The sequence below is a fragment of the Varanus komodoensis genome, unplaced genomic scaffold, assembly GCF_004798865.1.
Source record: "Varanus komodoensis strain SLA01 unplaced genomic scaffold, ASM479886v1 scaffold8, whole genome shotgun sequence".
Taxonomy (NCBI): Eukaryota; Metazoa; Chordata; class Lepidosauria; order Squamata; family Varanidae; genus Varanus; species Varanus komodoensis.
Window position 1 is genome coordinate 17,864,680 of NW_025336481.1, and position 26,880 is coordinate 17,891,559.

The window sequence follows — 26,880 nt, forward strand, 5'->3', positions numbered from 1 at the left end:
TGGACTCCAGGGGATGGTGGAGGACAGGAAGGCCTGGAGGAATGTCCATGTCCAACTTTGTGACTAATAACAACAATGGTGTTGTCTTAGTAAAACAATTTAGCTATAGTCTTTATGACTAAAAGTAAGAGCTTGTGCTTAATTTATGTCAAGGATTTGGGGTCCCCCTCCCATACACTACTTTCATTGTTTCCTAGGATGTGTAGGTACAGTACAGCTAATATACTGGCTGTTGCTTGAGTGAAGAGAGATGAGTTCAGCTGCACTACTGCAGCCTTCCCCAACCCCATGTTCTCTAAAAGTTTTGGGCTACAACTGTCAACATTCCTGACCATATATCATCTTGGTTGGGGAATTGGAGTCCAAAACATCTAGAGATAACACACTGGAGTGGGAGGAAGATTACTATATCCTAGTATCTTCCATCTCAATAGCAAATGCAAAGCAGTCTAAGCAATGGCAACATTTCCTTAATTTACCATATTAGGTCATTTTGGTGTCAAAAGAATACACCGATTCTCTAGAATTTGATTAAGATTTTCTGAATATCAAGAACACTACAGTTGTTATCTACCAATCTTCAGTTGTTGGTAGAGGTGGTGTGAACTTTCCATTAGTATGACAGGGATTCCTTTGAATCTTGGTTAATACAAATCTTCCCCTTTTCTCGCAAGATAACATGCTTGCTATGACATGATTTAATTATACTTTAACTTCTTTTCCAGAACTTGCATAGCAAAAGTACACCTGCCTCCTTAATTATAGAGTATGTTAGAACTACCAACTTCATAGAAAATGGGCCTTTGGATGGGTTGCATCCAGACTTTATCATATGTGTTTGAGCCACTGAAATAAATGATCCTTAGCTCAGTCACAATTAAATCCAGCTAATTTCAATGAGTCTATTCAAAGAATGACTACATCTGGGTCCAACCCTATGTTTTCATGTGACTCAGTATCCCACTGTTCAGAATAGGTCATGATCCTGTCTTTATGCATTAAGAATGACTGAAGTAAATTATTTGGTTGAGAATCGAATATTTCATTCAAACTTCTACCACTTCTCATTGCGAGTGTAGAGATGGGCCATATTTCTGTTTATTAGGTGGTTTTTCTTAACCATTTTCACTTGAGATCTTCATTGCAGTATCTTAATTTTTAGGGAAATAAATTGTTTTGCGTGAAGGCATTCAGTCCTAATACCCCCGCTTGCAAACTGAAGTGATACAGCCCTGACACAGCTTTACCAACTCGTGAATTAATCCTGAAAAGACATCAGGGTTGAGGAAAGGTCGTGGTATCACGTGTGCTCTCCCGCTGGTGCTGGATCATGACCCGCTGAGTCGAGCGAGAACCCTTTCCTTGTGTGGGTGGAGCGAAGGCTGCCATGCAGCCGCCAAGCGGCTAAGGCTCCGCAATGACAGACGGCATGGCCAATCGGACGTCACTGGAGGGCGGGGGAAAGGCCGGAGATTGGGCAAAGTCGAGACGGGACTTTCCATTCTTTTTACGGTGGTCTCCTGGAGGTCCCTCGCCTTTCGCCTACGGCTGCCGGGCGCAGAGTATTAGTTTGGCGGCTGCTCCCTCCCTCCCTCCCTCCCTGTCTCTCACGCACACAAACAGCGCCCGTATACCAGCCACTACAGGGAAGAAGCCCGCCTTCAGTCTAGCTATGGCGACTCCGGTTCCAGCTGGAGACGAAGATGCTTTTGGACGCTACCGCTCACCTCTCGTCTCGCGCTATGCCAGCCCCGAAATGGCCTTCAACTTCAGCGACAGAAAGAAGTTCGGCACCTGGCGTCGGCTCTGGCTTTACCTGGCCCAAGCTGAAAAGGTGCGTGTTGGTGTTAAATTGGCCCGTTACATGGTGAATTCGTCGTCGTTGAAGATCTTACGGCAGTCTTAGGCGGGGGGGATTTGGGCTGATTCAGCTCTCTGAACCCCTCGCGTGCGCGCGCACGAAAAGTTCCAGCCAACATTCCTCGTCCTACACCAGCCTTCCCCAGTCTGGTGTCCCCTGGATGTTGCGGGCTTCAGTTCCCATCAGCCTGGCTAGCATTACTAGTGGATAGGAGTTCCGGGAGCAGTAGTTTACAACATCTGGAGAGCACCAGGTTGGGCAAGGCTGGTTCTACATGGCAATTAGAAACTGCTGATTTGGCTCACTCTATCAGTGTGTACCTGCTAATTAAGAACAGCACTGTATGCACGTGATGAAGAGAGCTCTAGTCCATGAAAGTTTGTAATTTAAAACCTGTTTTTACTCTTCATAAGGCCCTGGGCGTTGTTTTGGGGCATTATAGTAGTAATCCTGTCTGCCTCCATCGGTTATTAGAACAGCTAGTATACCTTTCCAGCACCCAAAGAAAGTGGAAATCCTTTTTTCGACACTTGCTTTCCTATAGATTTTTTTTATGTTAGATTGCTTAATTTATTCCTGCTGCAAATTATTTGTTTGTATTTCTTGCCTCATTTGGCTTTCTGCTCCATTTTAACTATTCCATATTTTCCCCCTTCTTTTTAACCATGGTGCATTTCATGATGGTTATTACCTGTATTGGCTTATTAGCTGAAAACACCTTATACTGAAGCTCCCAGACCAAGTCTGTTTTAACTGTGAAACAGTCTTTGAGTCTTTGGTGAAGTAAGGATGGGCATCTCTATATATTTGTAGAGTACTTACGATGTGTAGGCAAAAGAAGGGAGTATTAGCAAGCTTGGAGGAACTTGAAAAAGGGAAAAACCAAAAAAGAGGAGAGCCCCCAAAAATAACCCAGTAAGGACTAAAGGTGCATTCACTGGGTATGACATGCTGTGTTGGTTGAAAAAGGGAAAGAAAAGTGGGGAGGAGGAAAGGAGTATGTTACAAGAAGGCATAGCTGACTGGCTGGAAACCTAAACAGGAGCATTTCACACTGCAACATTTTAAGTCCCGCTATGGAATTTCATCATAGAATCATAGAATAATAGAGTTGGAAGGGGCCAAGAAAGCCACCCCTCTGTTCAGTGTTCTAGGACATCAGTCTGCAGTTTTTAGTACCAACATCCATCCTTACACAAAAAAGGAAGCTGAAGCATTGCACCTAACTTGTAAATGTTCATGAATTCACATTTACTTTGAAATGCAATTTGATTTAATATGATGAATTCCAGATCATGTCTAGTAAATAGGTGTTCTTTATTCCTGACACCTAGGATCCTGCTGATAGGGTTGTTCTAGTGTAACTTTTTCATAAGCATCTACTCACATTGTGACTGCTTATTATTGAATCAGAACCCTTATGTGAAATTGCATCTCTTTAAATGACCTCTTCTAATTGCAACCACATTACAGTCAGCAACTGGTAATAAGAGCTGGCTGCTTATTATAAATCTAACAAAGTTTTTCCAATTAGAATAGGCTATTTATGCATATGTATCTGTGATGAAAAAGGTAACAGAATAGCTGCTGCTTATTAGAGAATGAATTAAGTAATCCCAGGTATGTATTTAGTCTGGTCACCAAATGTTTAAAGAAATGAGATAAACTTAAATGCATCCTAATGCTATATACTTTGGACCCTTTTACTTATAATGGTCTTTCATCAGGACATTTAGTGCCATGAAGTTTTCAGAGATAAGTGTGCTGACTCTTCAGTTTTCTGTCATGTTGACTTACAAGTATTTTTTTTCCATTTACCCCACCAGTTCTTACACCTGGACCATTTTTCCCATTTTGTTGGACATACTTCGCTTGGCTTGCAATTAACTTTCATTGTCCCCATTCTTGTAGCTACTTAGTCAGAAGACAAGCTAAATCCCTAATTTGGAGACAATTGTCTGTTTTTTCTGCTACAATACCTGAAATGTTTTAAATACTTTAAGTGTTTCCTATTTCTAAGATTTTTTTTTAATAACTGCCCAACTTTGGCTACAAGCGATATAGAAATTATGGCTTGGAATATTATCCAGCATAGACTGGAGATAGTAGATTTGATGTTATTACTTCTAAAGAGAAGTAGATTTAAGAAAACAGAATTTGAAGCACACAACTTTGAGAGAGCTTGATAATGGTAAGTCAACATTGAAACTTGCAGGTTGTGAGATGATTGTATAACCATCTCTGCCTGTCCTTTGATTAATGATTACAAGGTCATTAGAAAGAGTGTGCTGTGGTAAGTATGTACATTTCAACACATTTATCATCAGAAGCTTTGAACATGCTGGTTACACAACCTTCTGAAAGTAGGCCATATAGTAGACACTAGGCTATTTCGTTAGTTGCTTGTGATATTTTATATACCCAGTTTCTTCATCAGCCTAGAGGGGAATGACCCTGGTCACTGTCCTCTAGCATTCTTTCTGATGTCTGCTTTACCTCACAAGAGGATTTCACAAATCAAGAACAAACAAAATCAATTTGATCTTCTGATCCAAATGTTAAATCCTCTTCAACAATTAGCAGGATTAGCTGCTTTCCCAGAAATCTTTCTTAAATGGTACATTTTTCTTGATTTGGTTATAAATTTGCTTTTCTTGACAAAATCCTGCTAGCAGTGTCTCGATGAATAAGGATTAGGATTTAACCACATACCATCTGAAAGTGATCAATTGATAAACAAATCCTAGACACTATATAGAAATTGCAATTCTGCTGGAAAACAACAGTGTACAACCTGTGCACCTTTCTTCCTAGCTTATTGGGATTTTGCAAATAGCAAGCAGCAGCTGGATGGGCATACAATCAGCTGCAATGAGCTATATGATGCCCAGCACTGCACTGTGACCTCAACACTCTGGACACCAGAACACAGCACCATATGTTTTAGTTTGAATATTAATCAAATACAGTCTGTCTCCAACAGAATGTTTTGTGTCTGGAAATGGCAAGATGGATGTGGATATTTTATTTATTTCATTTCTCTGCTATCCAATAGCTGAAGTTATGTGGGTGGTGCAAATCAGTTCATAAAAACAACCACCACAAATATGATTAAACATCTTAAAAGCAGCTTACATTTTTTCCAAAATATGAGGTTTTAAAACAGTTTAACAGCTAAAACAATTTTAATACGAATTAGACCTGTTAGAAGCAACTGACATAAATGGCTTATCATGCCATTAAATACCCTTAAATGCCTGGAAAAAGAGGACAGTCTCAACCTGGTGCCAAAAGATGAGAAAGAGGCTTCAGATGCTCATAGTGTCTGCACAGAATCATGTTTAGAGATGTATTCCCAACTTGCAATCAGATGTCAATTGCAACATTGCAATCTGGTTGCAGGGTACAGCAGTCAGAATGAAGTGCAGGAACAAGATAGCGTAGGATTTAAAACGTCGTGCTGTATAAAGTTTTAGAGCAGAATCTCTACATTTTAACAAAGGGAGAGCGAGTGAATACACGCTCAGCCAGATGGCTGCAATTTATCCTAGCCTTTGGCTGTATTTCAGGGCAGCACAGATTTAATGAAGCTGCCACCTTAAGGATCCTTTGTTTTATCTTAATTTAGGGGGCCAGGACAGGTGGGTATCCTGGAGCTTGTATTTCAGTGCAGCTCCATGTTTCCTTCTCACTTTCACCTTAAGGAGCCACTGAAAGCTCTGCAAATCACACAAAGCTAGGAGGTGCTGCTGGACTCAAAATTATATGAGGGTGTGTTCAGTTGCAGTATTAAATGTATGAACAGGATGGTTGAATAGTGTGCTGGGATTAATGTGTACATGTGTATAGTTGGAGAGTCAAGCAAGTTGGCCAAGTGGTCAGGTAACCATTTGCTGAATTTTCAATGCTGTAGTAGTTAGTACTTGAGGTTTTCTTTCATCCAAAACTTTGTCAGGGAAGATAGCTTGAGAAGGCTTGAGAGAATTGACAGGTTGTTGAAAACTCAAAAGTTGTAAAGAGTATTGACTGTGGGAGGAGTCTTCCTGCTGTCTTGCCAGAAAGACTGATCAAAGTATTTCTAGAGGCACTTAGAGTATAAGGCAAGAAGGGACATGGGGATGGGCAGGGGTCTGTTATGACCCTAGAGCTTCTGTATCATGTTTCCTGAATTCAGTAATGGTATCCCTATTGCTATACCAAATGACATAAGCCAAAGACATCTCTCATGTACATAGAACCATGTTTTTAAAAAGTGTGGCACATGCTGTTGTAATATATCTTATGCCCTAGTGTGAAAAGGAGGCCTGTTATATTTATCCATATGATCATATTCCCAGAGAATTACAATTCTGTTCTTGATCTTCAGCTGGAAACAGACTGTCACATCATGCAGCTGTTTATTTTATCAAGACTGTCAGATTGGTGATGGCCACTAATAGAGTCTCCTTTCACTCTGGTATGGGAGATGGTTAGCTTTCTAATTAAGTGGGATTAAGGGTCATGAAAAGTAAATGAATATGAACAAAAGTAAATTACATTTATATGCTGTTTTCCTTGATTTTTTGTATAAGCATCATTCCAGCTTGTTTTTTATTCAAGCCATGTTCAGTTTGCAGGAAGGTATAAGAAGTCAATTGAGTAATTGCAGTCAGACTCTGAAAAAGCTACAGACAGATCCTTCAGAATGGGATAAGATTCCCTGAAAATTAGGTGCAGAGATGTTCTAAAAGTGAAATTCCTTTATCTTACATAGGTCATTTCCTCTTGTGGAAGGCAGATCCTTCCCATCTACCAAATTCTAATAGAGAAATGACAAAATACTTTGTTTCCTAATATAATTGCAAAGAAGTTTTGAAAGAAAACATCAATAAGCTTTGAAGTACAAGCTGGGATCGCCAGTGACCATCCCTGAGTTACACCTTGAAAGTTCAGTAGTCAAAGGATGGCTTGTTGGAATGTTGCATAAGGTAATCAATTGAGCCATAAGAATAACATCCTAGAGGAGTATGCAAATTTTGCTGAGGCCGTCTTTGATTGTGTGTATGCGGACTTCAGAAATTGTTTTTCTTTTCTTAGTCACTTGGCTTACCCATCACAGATGAACAAATAAAGGAAATGGAAGCAAATCTAGACAACATAGACTTCAAGATGGCAGCAGAAGAGGAAAAGCATTTGCGTCATGATGTAATGGCCCATGTACATACATTTGCTCACTGCTGTCCAAAAGCTGCAGGAATAATTCATCTTGGAGCAACGTCCTGCTATGTGGGGGATAATACGGTAAAATAATGTTCTGGGATTGCTTTTCTAATAGGTGGCTTTGAGTACTGAAATTGTCATTTCCTGTGCATGATTAGATGGGAAAATGCAGCATGCTAGAAGTTGCAGGACTTCTCTGTCTAAAAATGCATATGATGTGTACTTAACTTTGTTCTTTTACTGTTCTTTTATTACAGAGAGGCACACTCATACACTATTGTAAACTTTTAATTTGGCTCTACTTCATTTGGGAAAGATTTTACTTTATTTTCTGTTCTGATGATCTTTTCTCTAATATAAACAGTTTTGAAAATGATACACTAAGATACACTGAAATTAGTATTTAGTATCTTTAGCAATACTGAAATACGATTAAAACCCCAAATTGTTGTTGTTAGTCGTGAAGTCGTGTCCAACCCATCGTGACCCCATGGACTACATTCCTCCAGGCCTTCCTGTCCTCCACCATCCCCGGAGTCCACTTAAGCTCACACCAACTGCTTCAGTGACTCCATCTAACCACCTCATTCTCTGCCGCCCCCTTCTCCTTTTGCCATCTATTGTTCCCAGCATTAGGCTCTTCTCCAGGGAGTCCTTCCCTCTTATTAGGTGACCAAAGTATTTCAGATCATGAGCTTCTTGTTGCAAAATTTAGGCTTAAATTGAAGAAACTAGGGAAAAGCACTTGGCCACTCAGGTATGACCTAAACCCCAAATAGTCCCACCAAAATTAAAAACACAATTCTGTGCATATTTTAGCCAGAAAATGGCCTAGTTTTCATTGTTCCCTAGCCAAACTTGCAGGCTAGGATTGATGGGAGTCAAAGTACTTTTTTCTGTGTAAATATACATAGCACTTGTGTCCTAAGACTTTTTTCCCTATATGCTCAGGATGTGTGCTCAAGTTTATAATTTATCTGAAATACTTTTGGATTGCCCTAACTTTGTATGAGTGCTTAAGGCAAGAGTTTAGCATTAATACTGTTATCTCACAAGGATACAGATGCAGAATACTTTTCTCTTATGCTTTGATCAAAAACATGTATTTATAGGAGTACCAGAAGAGTCAGACTGAGCTCTTCCAGCATTCTGTTCATATATAGTGGCCACCCAGAATTTGTGGGAAGCCTAGAGTTAGGACATGAATGCAATAGCCCTCTGCTGCTCATGATCTACAGTATCCAGTATACAGAAGCATATTGTCTCCTATATTTCCTTCATTCTCAGACAGCTGAACTTACTACATTCTGTTTCAGTCATCCGTGTTGCTAGAAATAAATTCTGGCCAAGGGAGCTAGTTGAATAAAAAATAATGTCATGTTTGTTGTGCCAGCTGATCGTGGGTTTATTATCTTGAGAAATCAAGAACACTATATTACATGCAAAATATGAACTTCCAGATGATATATGGAATATATGCCTCTCTTCAGAAACAAAAAGAGCAAACTTTCTTTGTATGCTAGTATCTCTATCACTACAAAGTCTTCTGGCTGCAAATTCTATCTTCTCACTTGCTACTTTCTCCTCTACCTCTTTTATTTGCAGTTTGGCAGCTGGAGGGACAAGCAGCATTCCTTTCAGGGTGAGGTTGACCTAGGGCTCCTAAGTCTAAATATCTGAGCATGTTTTTAAAGAAAGCATGTTACCATTTCCCTTTAGTCCACGTTTAATAAACATGCTGCTACTAAAGCAATGAAACTATGCCACTCTTCCCTTCTACTACACCAGGTTGTACTTCTAGATTCTGCCCATACCCTGTTAATCTTTTACACACCTGATTAGTTTCAGACAGTCTGGACCTTTTTTTTTTCTCTTTTTGGAGACCTGAATGTAATTTTAATGGCGTGGAATGTGGTGACAGCAGACATTATAAACTTTAAATCTATATAAAATAATAACTAAATAAAAATAAAAATATATAAATATCAAAATAATCTGTTGTATTTTGTAGTAGTTTAAATAAAAAATTAAAATTATAAACTTTAAATCTAGTTTTGAATCAATCATAGCCTCACAGGGTATCTCTGGTATAATTGTGCTCCTATCATGCTTGTAGGCTTCCTGTGCACAGCTGGTTGACTACTACGTGAACAGAATGCTGGACTAGAAGAATCCTTGGTCTGATCTAGCAATAGCAATAGTCTTCTTATGTGCAGCAGTCAGACAAAAATATTCTTACCCACCCAGGCAGTTTAATTGCTTTAAGGAGTTCTGTGTGTTTTGTTGAGATGCTTCTGTGGTGATAAAACTAGTTAACATCACACTGAAATTATAAATACTGTTAAAGTGTACTATACAAATGTATTAAATAATTCCTAAAGGGGGGATACTACATGAAATATACCATATTGTTTCTTCTTCTTTGGAAACATTCTTAAAGATTCCCAAGATGGAAGCCATCTTCATGCGCCTATTCATAGCAAGGAATGTGAGATCTGAGTTTAACACTAAACTTAGTTGCAGAAAGGATCTGAAAAACAAGCATATATTATAGGTTTAAAAAACGCCCAATGAAGTGTACATTCATGAAGAATAGGAAATCTGCAGCATCCTGCCTTTGCTTTTTTATTACTTTCAGACCTCTGGTGGCATAAAAATAATAATAATTCCTTTGGAACACACATACAAGTTTAAGAGTGCCAAACAGTGCCCATACATAGTACAAAAAATAATTAATTACATTTGTGAGTGTTCATGGAAGCTGCAGTCTACACCAAAAGGAAAATATAGCAAACATGTAGCTATAGAACAAAGTTGTTCCTGACTGTTTTCTTCCTCTTTTCATCAGGACTTGATAGTTCTTCGGGATGGATTCAATTTGCTTCTTCCTAAGGTGAGCTGCACTGTTTCAATGGGACAGGTGATGGTAGTTTCCAAATACTATTTGCCCAGATTGACTACTTGAATGGAATTGGAAATAAAAGCAATTAGAGTAGCCAGATACCCAGGAAAAAATAAGGCTTTGCTACAGCTGTTTCCTATAGAACATACGTAGAAGTGTGGAACTCCGTTTTCCAATTTGCAACATAATTTCTGACTTCGCAGAAGTAGTAGCCTGAGAGACATTGGATGCTATTCAAAATTAGTGGTAATTTTTAGAACTTCATATAGACTAAAATTAACATATGCAATGCGTAATGTCTTTTACCAAGTTTAAAATTTGATCAGATTAAGCTTCATTTTTCTCCTCCCCATCCTGTACTGTAATGCTTCAGTTTGACAGCTGCTCCCACAGAAGCTGCCAACTTTTCCCCATCTTTCCAGTACCTGGAAGGGAGAAGTTTGTATTCTGCCTGGTGCTCATTGGAGGAATGATGAAATAAAATGTAAATAATTTGGAGTTTTCCCTCATTCTCATTTTCTATCTTTTCTGCACACATCTGCTAGCTTGCTAGAGTGATCCGCCGCCTGGCAGACTTTGCTGAGAAGTATGCCAATTTGCCTACCTTGGGCTTCACTCACTACCAGTAAGTCATTCATGGATTTTTACTCCTGATGGTATGGATGCTGCTGCAGTTTCTATCTCATTTTTACAGGCCCAGATCCAGGGAAGAGGGGACAGTTGTCCCCACCCCTTCCCCCACCACCCAGCAAGCAATTTAATTTCTTTTATTTTTACAGTTGCTGCATGCTTAAATTGCCTGCTTTGGGAGAGCTACTGCCCTCCACCCAGATCAGGGCCTGCTCTTTTATCCATTACTGGACTCTTAACTGTAACTGACTGTGACTCAGGTCAGTAACTGACTGAGATGCTATGAGATCTGCCTGTGGAACTATATGACTTCTTATACCTTCCAGTTGCAAAGGCGTCCTTTTATCTTGGCATATTTATGCTGGGTGTTTTCTCACTGAAATGTTTAAATCATCAATGCAGTTTGTGGCTGTTAAAATGCTTGTAGGCAGAATATGTTCAGTTAGATGCCATACATCCAACTGCACTAGACAGACTACCTTATATTTTCTTTGCTGTCTGTTAGACTAACTGTTACTTCCACATATGCCAGTTCAGTGAACAATTGATCTGTTTCTTAATAGAGTCATTTTTTACACACCTTAGTTACCCACATGTTCAGATCCTGTCACTATGATAAAGATGCTGTTACATAATCAGACATGGAAAATATTGAAATCCTGCCCCACCCCTGCCTTCATGTCTTGAATTGCTCATTTGGTTTAATAGGTTGAGCTTTAATCGTTGCTAGTATTATAGCAAAACAGATAATAGTTTTAATAAGTGTATTTGAATTAACCAGCAATTAAGCTATTATTTTTGAGAGACTCTTCACCAATTCTGCTTTGAGGCATCATATCCAGCCTTATTTTGCTATAAGCAACTAAATATATGAAAAAAATCTCAAATTTCCCATATTTGCATAACTCTTAACTAATTATTGCATGTTAATCTTCCATTGCTTGGAATCAGAGACTAGGATGTCTCTCATTAGTAATATAAGTCCAATTACTTACTTTATTTTATGGGTAGCTTTAAAACATAACTAATGGGCAGCAACAAAACAAGAACTGAAGCCTGTGGGAAGATCAATTGGAAAGGACAACTGCCATGTCAGTTTGCTGCTTATTCTTGATTTTACTACAATTTTGACAGTTTCTTGATTTGTGTGTGTGTGTGTGTGAGATAGACCAGTTACACTGAGGATATTGGCAGCATTCCAGTGTTAAGAATCTTACAAACTATCATATTTCTGACTTTGCTTCAGAAGGCATAAGGCAGAATGACTTATTGGAATCAATATTTCATTGGTTCTGGTTGAATATGTATTTAGAAAATGTTTTATGCTGTACGGTTTGAGTGTTTTTAGGAAATACTTTTTAAAGAATTCATATTTTAGAATTGCAATCCAAAATATGTATCTATTTAAATATTTTTAGGCATCAGTGATTATAAAGACAGAGGCCATTTTTGGAAGCTCAAAACTCAGCATTCTGACTTGATAAAATAACTTCATTGATACCAGATTGTAATATAGAGTTATTTTATTTATTCATTTATTTCTTTAAAATATTTCTTGGGCACCTATCAGGATCCAGAGACCCCTCCCAAGGTGGTGTACAACAATAAAACACATAAATAATAAAAATTGATAGTCTGTTGGCTGGGATACGCTGAGACCTGTAGGACTTATTAAAGCTCTATAGCATTGTGCCCTTACTACTTTTCCCATGAAAATTCTGAAATAAATTATGATAATGCTTCCAAAGCAATAAATACAAATCGTTTATATGGATAAACCTGGATTCCTCTTGAGTCACATGGTATATTTGTGGTACTTTTAGGCCTGCACAACTAACCACTGTGGGTAAACGATGTTGCTTGTGGATCCAGGATCTCTGTACAGACCTCCACAATTTTGAACGTGTACGAGATGAATTGAGATTTCGTGGTGTGAAAGGTACAACTGGCACCCAGGCAAGCTTCTTGCAGCTCTTTGGAGGAGATCATGATAAAGTAAGTGTCCTCAGTAGTTTTCAGTTGTAATTTTTGGGGGACCACTTAATATTTTATCAATTTATTAGAATTAATTATAGGCTGCCTTTTCAAATGAATATCCAGTCAAAGCAGCCATCCAAAAAAGCTGCTAAAAAGTAAAACAAGAGAAACAGTAAGGAACATGACCTTAAAATGGCATTCACAATATTCCAAAGGATTTACATTGGGAAAGGAACAAGATGAACCTTCTTCCGGTTTAAGCTAGAATAAAATGTTCATGGATCCTAGAAGAATTACGTTACTTGAGGGAGCAGAATTAAAGATATCAGGCAAGATAGCATTTACATCAGCATAACACACTGGGCTTAGAGTGGTGTTTGCAGAGGAAATGTCTTCTGTAGCACAATCCATATCCCCATTTTGGTCATTCAATTCTGAGGTTCCTGTTTATTTTTCCCCTGAGGTGGAGGAGCTGGACAGGCTGGTGACTACAATGGCAGGATTTAAGCGGTATGTAAAACAAAAACCCTAACTCATCTCCCTTTTCCATAGTGCTGAAGATGTGCTAACAATGCATTTTTAGGAATGTAGGAAGCTGCTTTTATAGTCAAGCCTTTGGTCCATCCAATCCAGTAGTGTCTATACTGGCCAGCAGTATGTCTCAAGGTCTGAGACTGGATGGTCCTGTCCTGTCTTGGAGGGGTGTGAAATTGAACTTGAGACCTTTTGTATGCAAAGCATGTGCACTACCTTCTGCGTTCTTAGTACAAGCAGTTCTGTGATCTTGCGTATCAATTCAAAATCCACTCTGCAAATAATATTCATATTGCTGAAGCTAACAGTTGAGACCTATTAAGGAAAAGGTGTGCTTCTGACATCGGCTTCATAATGCAGGTGTACTTCCTCACATTTTAGTGCTGCTCTTCAAACAAACTTAGGGTCAAGGAACCACTGAATATGTGATATTCATGCATTGTTGCATGCTCACTTGGCTCTGCTGAATTTCATGATACTTCATTTTTGTGTTTGATACCAGGACTTATATTGTAACAGGACAGACATACAGTCGCAAAGTGGACATTGAAGTCTTGTCTGTTCTGGCAAGTCTAGGAGCATCTATACATAAGGTAAGGAGTACTTTGACCTCCATTTGCAAAAGCGTGTCTTGAGAAAAAGGAATTGCTAACCTGAATTGCACAGGAGCATAAATCACTCATCTGAGTGTTTTCAAACTGATATAACTAAGGCTCCTTAGCTTAACTCCAGCATCTAGAAACATAAATCTCAGGGTTTTTTCTTCATTGTTTAACTCAGATTTGTCTGGGAGATCTCATGTTGAATTATAAGTGGATGCAAGGATGACAGTAAATTTATGGAAAAATCTTAAGGATCAAAATAGAAGTCAGAGGCTTGCTTTTATAACCAGTTCTACTTTAGGGCCACTCTGATGTTGGCAAGAACTTATCTCTTTTCTTAGCATATTTATTTATCTGTCTATCTATCTGGGTATTTTTATCCCACCCAATTATGTTGCATGTCTCTGGATGACTTACAAACAGAACACCCAATAAATACATATAAACCCATAATAATCCACAACTGAGCATAAAACATAGTTAAAATATTTAAACATTAAAATTACGGGAAAATAAAAATGTTTTGACCTGGTGCCAGAAAGCATATTATGTTAGTTCCAGACGGACCTCTCTTGAGAGCACATTCCATGCATAGCATCTTGCAGAGTCACTAGGTGAGCCAAATTCGACAGGTATCAAATTCTTCCAGGTTTACCACTGAAATTAGAACCATGGTAAATACTGAAATTAGACTTGGGTGCTACCAGTTTCTGTCCACTGAGCTCAAAGGATGATGCACACTTCTGTTGCAGTTTGCTTAAGAAGACATTAAAATCTGAACACATCCATTTTAAGTATCAGTACACACAGTCTACTCAGAAATTCACCCAAATAAATTTTAAAAGCAAGTTAAAATGCCTTACACTTGCTCTGGCTGATCAAACAAAAAAGCAGATATATCTTTCGTGGCAACCAGAGACCATGGTACCAGGCTGTATGTGTGGGTTAGGCATCAAATGTCCTCTCTACCCTCCTGGCAGAAGATAGAGAATGGAGTACAGGTAGCATAGTGTGCCTTTTCCCAGCTAGATCCCCTTAGCAGAAGACTAGGTTGGGTCTTGCCTCTAAAATTGGCACAGTAGGATAACCCACTTGACATCATCAGGTGGAGTGAAGCCAAAACCAATCAATGTAAATCAAGACCAGCATGCAAATTTCCCCTAATAAGGAAGGCACATTGAGTGAAAAAAAGTCTGAAATAGATTTTTTAAATGTTTATGTAAATTCTGTACATTAAGATGTGGGAGCCCTAGCTCTGTGAAAGTTTAATATAATTTCAAAGTAGATGAGATCCAGTGCAGCGTAGGGCCACAAGGTTGGTGGCCGGTTTGCAGGGGATGGGTATGAGGCGAGACTGAGGGAACTGGGTCTCTTCAGCCTGGAGAAGAGGAGACTCAGAGGGGATCTGTTGGCGACATACAGTATGTGAGGGGGTGTCACATGGAGGTGGGTAGACACCTGTTCTCCCCTCCAGAGGAGGGCAGGACACGCTTCAACAGAGTGAAGCTCAGGGAACCAAGGTTGAATTTAGATGCCAGGAAGTCCTTCCTGACATTAGGACCCTAAGGGTATGGAATGTGCTTCCACGGGAGGTGGTTGACGCCCCATTGCCAAGAGTGTTCAAGGACAGGCTAAACATGCACATGGTGGGCATGTCGTGAGTCGAGCCGGCTAGAGCCAGGGGTCAGACTAGATGGCCCAGGTGACCCCTTCTGACTCACTCTGTTTCTATGTTTCTAAATGCATATGTTTTGGTAGGATGTTCCTTTTCAAGTTTTTCCATTTCTTTTAAAATAAATGAGGTATCACAGGTGATTGAACGAATTCTTTGTAAACTGTGGTTACAATCCTATACGTATTTATGAGTCCCATCAAGGGGGCTTACTTCTAAGTAGATATGCACAGAATTGCACTGTCAGTCCTTTAATGGGAAATCTTAAAGCAAAAGAATCTTAATGTGTGAATGTTAAAATAAATTAGATTCTTTTTTTTCTCAGTAGTTAGTAAAGAAGGCCAGTTCCAAAATTTCTGATGAATGCAAATGTAATTTAAGAATTCTGCATGAACTGACTCTTGCTTTTTTTTTTTTTTTTTAAGATATGTACTGATATTCGCCTTCTGGCTAACCTCAAGGAAATAGAAGAACCTTTTGAGAAAGAACAAATTGGTAAGCTATGGTGTATAAGTGGGATTTTGCTCTGTTTATTCACTTTAACCTGTTTTGATCACCCCAGCCTTTACTTTTGCAACACTTATAAGATCTTGCACATATTTTAAGGTTTAAATGATGAAAAATTAAATAATAGTATCCACTACATGTATGTAACTGACATTGAAATTAGTTGGAAAGGAAATACACACAGAACACCCACTGAAATTATATGGAACATTATTAAATTTCCAAAGCTATCAAAAAGTGGCCACAGGATTGGAAAAGGTCAGTTTACATTCCGATCTCAAAGAAGGGCAATGCCAAAGAATGTTCAAACTACCACACCATTGCACTCATTTCACATGCTAGCAAAGTGATGCTCAAAATCCTACAAGCTAGGCTCCAGCAGTATGTGGACCGAGAACTACCAGAAGTACAGAAAAGATTTCGAAGAGGGAGAGGAACTAGAGATCAAATTGCCAACATATGCTGGATCATGGAGAAAGCTAGGGAGTTCCAGAAAAACATCTACTTCTGCTTCATTGACTATGCTAAAGCCTTTGATTGTGTGGATCACAACAAATTGTGGCAAGTTCTTAGAGAGATGGGAAAACCAGACCATCTTATTTGTCTCTTGAGAAACCTATATGTGGGTCAAGAAGCAACAGTGAGAACTGGACATGGAACCACTGATTGGTTCAAAAAATGAGAAAGGAGTTCGGCAAGGCTGTATACTGTCGCCCTGACTGTTTAACTTACATGCAGAGCACATCATGAGAAAGGTGGAGCTAGATGAATCACCAGTTGGAATTAAGATTGCTGGGAGAAATATCAACAACCTCAGATATGCAGATGATACCACTCTCATGGCAGAAAGTGAAGAGGAACTAAAGAGCCTATTGATGCGGGTGAAGGAGGAGAGTGCGAAAGTTGGCTTGAAACTCAACATTAAGAAAACTAAGATCATGGCATCCGGTCCTCTCACTTCCTGGGAAATAGATGGGGAAGAAATGGAGGTAGTGACAGATTTTATTTTCCTGGGCTCCAAGATCACTGCAAATGGGGACTGCAGCCAAGAAATTAAAAGACACTTGCTCCTGGGGAGGAAAGCTATGGCAAATCTAGACAGCATACTAAAAAGCAGAGACATCACCCTGCCAACAAAAGTGCGTATAGTCAAGGCTATAGTTTTCCCAGTTGCAATGTATGGCTGTGAAAATTGGACCATAAGGAAGGCTGAGCACCAAAGAACTGAGGCCTTTGAATTGTGGTGCTGGAGGAGACTCCTGCGAGTCCCTTGGACCGCAAGGTGATCATACCGGTCAGTCCTAGAGGAGATCAACCCTGACTGCTCTTTAGAAGGCCAGATACTGAAGATGAAACTCAAATACTTTGGCCACCTAATGAGATGGAAGGACTCCCTGGAGAAGAGCCTAATGCTGGGAACAATAGATGGCAAAAGAAGAAGGGGACGGCAGAGGATGAGGTGGCTAGATGGAGGCACTGAAGCAGTCGCTGTGAGCTTGGGTGGACTCCGGGGGATGGTGGAGGACAGGAAGGCCTGGAGGAGTGTTGTCCATGGGGTCACGATGGGTCGGACACGACTTCACGACTAACAACAATGCTATCACTTTACAAGTGATTGCTTGTCTCTCCCCAAATAGGCCAGAGTACTCAGTTTGTAAGTAACAACAAAGAAACCATGAGTGAAAGGTCACTTGCAGGAGAGCCAAGTGAAAATGATCAGACGGTGTGCACCAGCATGCTGCTCAGGCACAATAAGCTAGGGTTCCCTGAAATGGTCATTTGAAATGTGAAATCATGCTTCAGTGCCATGACAATAAGTGTTCAAGGAACTTGGGCTTCCATGCTTCTTCCCTTTCAGCACAGTGCAGTGCTTCCCCATTTTGTATCCTGGAAAACTGTTTTGTCCTTGTGGCTCAGGCCAAGATTTAAAAGCCATAGTTTGGTCACATTGCCTAAAGCCTAGAAAAGAAAGAAGAAATCCCTGTGTTTGAGGCAAGGATAATCAAACCTTTGTCTTTATAACACAAATCGCATCTAAACAGCCACATAGGTTATATACTTCTATTTCAGTTTGATATTAAGGCCCCAGGTGTGGTGCCACTTGTTGAAGGTATGGTTATAGACACACATGTACACTCTGCATCCAAGCAGTGCAGCTGTAGATGGTTGCAGTGGTTTGGAGGCTTTAACAAACCCTTTCAGAATCCATCCCTGTAGCATCCATGAACTTCTGTTCATGCTCAGCCCCGTCCTGCAAAGCAACATGAGCCAAGAGGAAGTCCACAAACACTTGCAGGCTCTCAGCTGTGCAAGTGGCAACCTTCCCAGCAGCTGGATGTGAAAGAGAGGTCCTATGAGCAGGTGCCATTCTGAACAACCAACCTTCTTCCCTGGGTAAGCAGTGTCCCAGCAGCAGGTGCTAAAATGAAACCGTGCTTGTGCAGCGTGTGGGCTCCGTTCCTGGAAAGCACCCCACAAATCCTGGGAGCACTTGCCAGAATTTCAGACCCCGGGACACTGCAAAGCAGACTACAGCCTGGGCTGCCAAGCTCTGGGAATCCAACAGATTCCCAGCCCCAGATGGATTCCTTGCACATTGCTAGCTTTCGCTTCATCCCCATCGCATCAACTCATCATATTGACCAAATCTCAACACATTTTTGTGTGCAAGCTGTGCTTTTTATTTAAAGTTCTTGTATACTAACAAGGATTATTTTCTGAAGAGTTAAGTAGTTTCTTTCAGTGAGAGAGAATTTTAAGGAATAGTATGTTAACACCTGATTTTTAAACTTCTACTCCCTTACTTTACCTCTGCATACTCTTCCCTCCTATGTTGCCCACTTTCCTGCCTTTGTACAGGTTCAAGTGCCATGGCTTATAAACGCAATCCCATGCGTTCCGAGCGTTGTTGCAGTTTAGCTCGCCACCTTATGGTTCTGGTCCTGGATCCCCTTCAGACAGCTTCTGTGCAGTGGTTTGAGCGTACCCTGGATGATAGTGCAAACCGGTAAATTCATCGTTTTTATGAATATGAAGTAAAAAAAATAAAGTTAAAGAAAGAACCAATGTGACTATAATGCTGTGTTACACACCGCAACACACTTACTTGGACAGCATTTAGAAATAAAGTACACAAAAATAGGCTGAGCAAAACAGGTAAGAACAAACATTCCAAAGTATAACAAAGGAAATTAAAATGAAAATGGTTATAACTGAAGTTAATATAAATAGAGAACAAGCATAGCTGTATAAGATTATTATTATAATTATTATTTTATTAATTATTATTCCTACATTGATTGTATGCATATGTAGTCAGAAGTTAAATCTCTTAAGTGCAATAGGACTTACTCACAGGTAAATGTACATAAGATCATAGGCCAAGTCTCCTTGATTTCAGTGGAACCCTTTTCCAGGCAAACTAGCTTTTCGGGGGGTGGGGGGGGGTCCTGAGAAACTGGATGATAACCTATTAGAAGTACTGTAATAGACAGAGGAATTGTTTTGGGTACCCTTCCAACTCAATTTCAACATGTTACCTAATGTATTTTGAAGTAAAACTATGGATTCCAAACTACAGTCTAAGGATGCTTGAAACATATGTCCAAAAAAGAAAGTTATTAAATGAAATTGATAATGAACACTCCATTGTTCACAATGGTTGACAAATTGCAGAACAAAATTTGTAAGAGTGCAGCCCAGTAAAATATTCTTTAAAACTCTGGCTGCTGGGAAAAATATGAAGAGTAAGGGGAGATATTAATAGCAAACAAATTAATAAGGAAAAACTAAGTGATACTGAGTTATTAAAAATACTAATTTGTATAAGAACATTGCAGCATTTTCCCATCATCCAGATAATCTTGTGATTTTTATCCTACAGGCGTGTGTGTTTAGCTGAGGCCTTCCTCACTGCTGACATAATACTCAGCACCTTGCAAAATATCTCTGAAGGTCTTGTTGTGTACCCCAAGGTAAGAAGAAAAAGTGAAAACTCACTTTTACAGTTCTGTTTTTTTAATAATTCTGAGGAAACGTAGGGTTCCTTGGAAACTCAACACAGATTTCTTACAGTTGAGTTTCCGTTACTGCAATGGCAGAGAAGCATTACCAAAAGGCAGCTTGTTTCCCATTAACAGTCTTCTCTTACAGTGTACAAGCATTGGGTAATGGATATGCTGTAGGGTGTACTGCCAGTTAACATAGAATTTTATTTATTGCACTTGTATGCCACGCCTCTTAGCCAAAGACTCTCAGGGCAGCCTACATAACAATGACAGTGATAGAAACATAGAAACAGAGCGAGTCAGAAGGGGCCTCCTGGGCCATCTAGTCTGACCTCCGGCACCAGGCGGCTCCGCTCACGACATGCCCACCATGTGCATGTCCAGCCTATCTTTGAACACCCGCACCGATGGGGCCTCAACAACCTGTCGTGGAAGCCCATTCCACACCCTCAGGGTCCTAACTGTCAGGAAGTGCTTTCTGGCATCTAAATGGAATCTTGGCTCCCTGAGCTTTGCTCCATTGGAGCGCGTCCTGCCCTCCTCTGGAGGGGAGAACAGGTCTCTACCCATCTCCGTGTGACATCCCCTCACATACCTGTATGTCGCCAACATATCCCCTCTGATTCTCCTCTTCTCCAGGCTGAAGAGACCCAGTTCCCTCAATCTCGCCTCATACCCCATCCCCTGCAAACCAGCCACCAACCTTGTGGCCCTACGCTTCACTGACTCTAACCTGGCTATATCCTTTCTGTAATGAGGGGACCAAAACTGAGCACAATGCTCCAGTTGCGGGCGCACCAGAGTTGTATAGAGTGGTAGTAATACCTCTCTTGATCTAGAAGCCACACTTCTGGCTATGCAACCAAGGGTGGCGTTCGCCCTCTTGACCACTGCATCACACTGCTGACTCATGTTTAGCCTGCAGTCAACCAGCACCCCGAGGTCCCTTTCACAAGTACTGCTCTCCAGCCACTTGTCACCTAACCTGTACTTATGACAGCTATTCCTGTGCCCCAAGTGCAAGACCTTGCACTTATCCAGATTGAACGCCATCTTGTTGTCTCCTGCCCACTTCCATAGTCTGTCCAGATCCTTTTGGATCTGGAGTACCTGCTCCTCAGTTGTGGCCACTGCTCCAGTTTTAGTGTCGTCTGCAAATCTGATCAGCAGACTGTTCACCCCTTCTTCCATGTCATTAATGAAAAGATTAAACAGGATCAGCCCCAGGACAGAGCCCTGGGGGACCCTGCTTGTCACTGGCCGCCCTCCCGAAGATTCCCCACTAATGGTTACCTTCTGCTTTCGGTCAGTCAACCATGCCCTAATCCACCGGACAGTGCTTTGGTGTATCCCAAAACTCCTCAGTTTCTCCACCAGGATATCATGGGGCACTTTGTCAAAGGCCTTGCTGAAATCCAGATATACCACAGCGACTGCATCCCCTCCATCTAGCCATCTCGAAACCTTGTCATAGAATTCCACAAGGTTTGTCTGGCAGGACCTGTTTTTGCGGAAGCCGTGCTGTGTGGCTGTCAGCCTCCCTTCCCTATCTAGCATCACTAGATTTCATCACCACTAGATGATGACCAGCAGTCATGGCCAGCATCTGAGGTAAATGATGCATAAACCTAAATAAACTTGCATATTCCTCTGCAACATGCAGGGGTTCCTTGCAAGACATGGAGAGAATTGTCTAAGAACAAACATTTGCAAAACTCTGCTGTGTTCTAGCATGCCCAGCACTGGATTTGTAGAAAGGTTTTAAAACAACCCCATTCATATTTAAATTACAGTTGCCTGAGTAGTGGTAGTTATAGGGGTGGGCTTAAAAGACCATAAATGCTACTGAGTGGACATCAGGATAGGGGCAACCATCATTTTGATCATTACAAACCATCATGAGATTATCTAGAATAAATGACAGTATGGAAAAGTCTTAAATAAAAGGAGAGCTAGGAAAATAAGTTTGGGCCCAGGGGTTATTTTACATATTATTGCTAGTTATTTAATAGAGTCTAGCCTGCTTTTCATGTGAAAACCCTCACAAAAAGAATTTCAACATACTTTAAAATATAAATGATCAACTATATAAAAGTAATGATCAGAAAATAAATAATTAATGTAACTAATAAGCTAGCAGGATAAATAGTTGCTGCATGACAATTCTGAAAAGTGTATACTTAATATGTACAAGCATAACATTATCTGAATGGTGGCAAGTGCTTTGGAAGCAAATTTACCATGTTACAGTCAAAGAAATCATTTTCTAGGCCTGTAGTCAAGAAAATCAAACAGTTCTGCAAATATACAACTGCACACATTGCTGGTTGTTTAGCACCTGTGATGTACAAATCAATAGGTATAGCCTGCATTGGTTAAATCATGCAATCATTGACATATAACCAGGCCTGAGAAAAACGCTCTTTTCTAGAAATCAGCTTGTGTGCATCCTTGAAATGTAGCTGACATTAACCAGGCACCAGTCCTGAGAAAGCTAGCTGGCACTTGACAGATAACAGCAGCACAAACAAAGGGCAATTCACACAAGCCCACCCCATCCGCCTCTTCATCTATGTAATAGCACCCCATCCTCCCTGCTCCTTCAGAGCATCTTCTTTGGTATGCAAGTGGGAAAGATCACGCCATTGTAACTTTTACTTCTGTAACTTACTGGAAAGTGTTAACTGTGTTACACGTAACCCTTTAATGATCAATGAATAATAGGGCCAACTGAGGACTGCTCAGGTGCACCATCTGGAACAATTCATTGGTTGCTGGTTATTCTCAAGAATAAATCTTTTAAAAGAAAACCTTCCCCTGTTGTGTATTTTTGGCATACACACACCAGGACATGGACCATTTAGTCCACACCTGTAATATCCTGAACCCAACTCCAGAGTAGTTTTGCTGTTCTTATTAAATTGATCATGTTTATATGTGTGCATGTTTAAATGAATAAATGCATATGAGGCTTTAAAAAATTAAATTTCAAATATAGCACGCACCTGAAGCATGAGGCTAAGACTGAGAACTGAAGCAGTATTTGATTCGCTGTTTAGTATATGTGTCATTTTACATTGTGAAGGTGGGAGGAAAACATCCACTGTGTCTTCCTGTTTTAAACACTGTGTCCATAAGGAAACCATTACTGTTTCTTCTGTTCTCTTCTAAGCCACCACCATTATGGAATGTTTTGAAACAAGATCTTTAAAAATTTGCTATAAAATATGTACATTTGAGTTCAAGATTATGCTGTCCAGCAACACAGGAAGCTGTCTTCTACAAAATCAGAATTTGTCACTGTCAGTTGTCTGTCCAGCCCAGCAGTGCTCACACAAACTGGCAGCAGCTCTCTGGCATCTGGGGCAGCAGAGATCTGCTACTAACCTGCAGTTGTCTCCCTGTAAAGCAGGTGTTTTACCACCAAATAATGGTTCCTCCCCCAAGTAATGAAGAGTAGCAGAGAAATGGAATTGCCCAATCCAACATAAACTTACTATCTCTTGATGGCTACTTTAGGTAATCGCAAGACGTATACAACAGGAGTTGCCTTTCATGTCCACAGAAAATATTATCATGGCTATGGTAAAAGCTGGAGGCAATCGCCAGGTATGTACCTAAACACAGACTCTTATTCAGAAGCCCCTAAAAAGCATGAATTAGGATTATAAAAAGATAATGAAATCATTATTTTGGAATTGTTATTCTTAGTCCATTTCTTTTATCTGAATCTCCACAAGTTGTAAAGAACAACTGCAGAATTCTTAATTTTTGCAAGTTCATCCTCCTGGGAAGTCATTAATGTTCTTATATATTAGTAACAAACAGATCCATCTTTGCACAGGTGAGAATAGTCCATATATTGAGGCAGAAAGGACATTTGAGGACCACAAACCTATATTGCTTTAAACCATATTTTGAAAATGAGAGGAAGTTGTATAACAGGAGCAAAAGCTTGGCATGTGGTTGCTGTGTTTAGGAGGCATTGTATCCCTAAAATTTAAATGTCACAGATTTCCCAGATCTGTCACATTTTTTTTCTGGGCAGCTTTCCGTACAATGATTTCTTCATTTCTCCCTTCCTGTAAGGCAAGCAGATGGAACTCTGCCCAGCAGCTTAATGTGGCTTGCCCTGCTCCTCTCCGCAGCTTGCAGGGTTCTTCTAGATGGGCAACACCCCATTCTCTTCACCACACTGCCTTGCTTTTGATCTTACCCAATTTTTCATTTCTTGGCTGCTGGCAAAATCTGTTCTTTTCCCACATATTTTGGCTTCCTCGTTGCTTCTAAATAACCTTCAATTCATTTGCGAAGCACTTATGATTCACTAGTGCTAAGCAAGGCATTTCAAACAGCTAACTGCCTAGATTAACAAGAGCTACTCCTATTCTTCTAGAAGCCTTCATTTGCTCTTGACAGACATTTGTGCTAATTCTAAACTTATTTGCTATTTGAATCACTGTCTGGAGGACTGGTTAGTTCTGGACAGCTCTTGGGAGCAGGAATAAAAAGCAGCATAACTGTGGAATTCATTATTCTGCTTTGAAGCTGATGCTTAGTGACAGCTAAAGTCTACTTGTTGATGCTTCCGTTAGGACACATCACTAAAAATCATATTATGCTGCTGTATGCTATGCCTGTATTCTAAATAGGACTATAAATTTCATTTTCCTCAAATAACTTTACTTGATTTGAGGTTGGTATTTAGACATTTTCTGGGTGACAGAAGGGGTTGCAGATATTTGAAAATGCAGCGCAGAATATTATTTGTGTCTCGAATTTCTGGATGGTATTCATGCTTACTTAATTCAGATGGCATGGTGAATAACTTCTGATAGCAAGAGGGCTGCAGGTAAATGAAACTCAGTCTTTTATTGTGGCTTGTAACTTGTATCTTGATGTGCTCTTTCTGTGGCCTGTGAACATGCAAATGAGCTCAGCTGGATTCAGTGGAACTTACATGTATAGGATTGTGCTGAGCTTTTCAGAGTGGCACATCTACTTTTGGCTCCATCCACTGCTGAAATGCACCCCCCGCCCAGACGTTTAGCTTGTTTCCTGATATATTAGTAATGTATTTTCTCTCTTAGGATTGTCATGAGAAAATACGGGTACTGTCTCAACAAGCAGCTGCTGTTGTGAAGCAAGAAGGGGGTGATAATGATCTCATTGAACGTATTCGTGCCGATCCCTATTTCAGTCCTATCCATGGGCAGCTGGAAACTCTCTTAGATCCCACATCATTTACTGGCCGTGCACCTCAACAGGTAAGGCAACCCCCTCCCATGCCAAAAAAGATTGAAGACCTTATAATGTTGCTATGCACTCTAGTTGTCCTAAAGCAGAGCTGAGGAACTTGTGTCTTTCCAGCCTGGCCAATGGTGAGGGATGCTGTGGGTAGTAATTCACATCAACAGGCATGGCCATTTCCTCCTTTGTCTTCTGTTGCACCCATTTTAATAATCCATTTGATACAGGAGATGCTTGGCTATTAGGCCATATAGAAATATAATAAATACATGTGTTGCTGGTTTTTCCCCTTTCTGCCATACCTGGACCAGCCTTTCCTCCCTACTCAGTTAAGCTGTTTTCTTCACCCGTTTCTTACTTCTCCTAAACTGTTTCTGACTTTTTATTCAAAATGGCCTGTCCCATCCTGTCTTACTGGTTTAATGTGGTTTGGGAGCTCTGTAGATTGGATCAGTCAATTCCTTGTGTACAATGCCAAGTACATTGTTAATCTTGGGTAAACATTCTTCAACAGGAGCAGTCTGAGCTAAATTTTTGGCTTATCTCTTGAACTTGAAAGAATTGTACTATTGCCATTTCCTCTTAGCTGTTAACTGTGAGACTTTGGGCAGTGACAAATCTGCACATTCATTTCTGTCCCATTGCCTCTTCTTCCTGTACATTTTGATCCAAGCCTTTCTAGCTTATTTGGCACTGTGTAAAACAAAGTAGTTAATATACTAAGGCTAATGCGTACTTGATCCAGATCATTGTTCTAAGCCTTTTTTCCTCCCTTCTCGCACAACAGGTGGCAAGATTCTTGAAAGAAGAAGTCCACCCAGTGCTTACCCCTTATCAGAGCAAGATGGGTGTAAAAATGGAACTGTCTATTTGAATTGGTGTTTTCATTTAGGTATGGGCAGAAAAGATAATAAACAGTTTCAAAATACCTATATCTGAAGTCAAAATACCTACATCTGCAGCATATGTGGAAATTATATGGGCAGCTAACACTTCTGGAATATGAATGTGCCAAAGAATACACCAGTGAATTAATACTTGAACTGTGATTATAATTCATATGCTCACACCCTTACCTGGAAAACAAACCCCAAACATTTTGCAACTGCAGTTGTCAGCCAAAATAACAGAACCTATAAAATACTGTGCAGTTTCCCTAGGTATGTTGTGTTCAACTTCTTGGTGACAAAATGGACATGGCTGAGACATGCAGAGATATGAAGTCTGCTTAGAAAGATTGAAGGGCTTCAAGGAGTTCATGCAAGCAAATGGTTTTCTAGATTTACTAAAACACCACCAAGACAATTTAATATGACTGCTGGAACCACAGGATAGCACAGATCATTTCTGCATATGGAAAAAGAGATCTAATCTACTTGCTGATGTGGAAACTATCTCTGTTCCTCCACCCATAGTACTTCAGTGGCAGAAGCAGGAATAAGGAAGTCCATGGTGGATCTGGGCAGTCTGAGGACCTTCAGTACATCCCCAAAACTGGGGAAACATACACAACCCTAGATATGGTGTACTTATTTTCCTTCCAGTTGCACTGCCTCCCTTTTGCCCTGCTGGCACAAACCTGGCAGAGTTTGGAATATGAAGGTTCCTACACCTTAGATTCTCCCTCCTCCTGCCCTCTTTGGATTGTGATAAAGTGATCAGTGTTCCTGATGAGGAACCTGACTAATAGCAGCCTTGCATTATAAATTAAGCAACCCTCAGAAACATTGAGGGAAAAA

The 26,880-nt window shown here is 40.2% G+C and overlaps 1 protein-coding gene across 3 annotated transcripts; it reads left to right on the top strand.

The window, feature by feature from the left end:
- Positions 1 to 1,500: 1,500 nt before the first annotated feature.
- ADSL (adenylosuccinate lyase) lies at positions 1,501 to 26,073 on the top strand. 3 transcript variants are annotated; one of them, XM_044455426.1, is made up of 14 exons: positions 1,746 to 1,834; positions 3,688 to 4,052; positions 6,938 to 7,141; positions 9,909 to 9,953; positions 10,508 to 10,587; positions 12,416 to 12,587; positions 13,033 to 13,079; positions 13,606 to 13,696; positions 15,803 to 15,872; positions 18,744 to 18,891; positions 19,768 to 19,858; positions 23,411 to 23,500; positions 24,982 to 25,158; positions 25,929 to 26,073. In XM_044455426.1, the coding sequence occupies exons 2-14, from the start codon at positions 4,050 to 4,052 to the stop codon at positions 26,013 to 26,015; spliced, it is 1,305 nt and encodes a 434-aa protein (XP_044311361.1). In that variant the 5' UTR covers positions 1,746 to 1,834; positions 3,688 to 4,049; the 3' UTR covers positions 26,016 to 26,073. The 3 variants fall into 3 exon arrangements, with proteins under 3 accessions (XP_044311359.1, XP_044311361.1, XP_044311360.1); XM_044455424.1 differs by lacking the exon at positions 3,688 to 4,052 and having other exon boundaries at positions 1,501 to 1,834; XM_044455425.1 differs by lacking the exons at positions 1,746 to 1,834; positions 3,688 to 4,052 and adding an exon at positions 6,184 to 6,828.
- The last annotated feature ends 807 nt before the right edge of the window (positions 26,074 to 26,880 follow it).

Bases quoted from the DNA above. Each gene is read 5' to 3' on its own strand.
- ADSL (XM_044455424.1), top strand. From the start codon at position 1,673: ATGGCGACTCCGGTTCCAGCTGGAGACGAAGATGCTTTTGGACGCTAC. The intron at 15,873-18,743 runs GTAAGCTATGGT...GCCTTTGTACAG, and splicing joins TTTTGAGAAAGAACAAATTG to GTTCAAGTGCCATGGCTTAT. The intron at 19,859-23,410 runs GTAAGAAGAAAA...TGGCTACTTTAG, and splicing joins GTCTTGTTGTGTACCCCAAG to GTAATCGCAAGACGTATACA.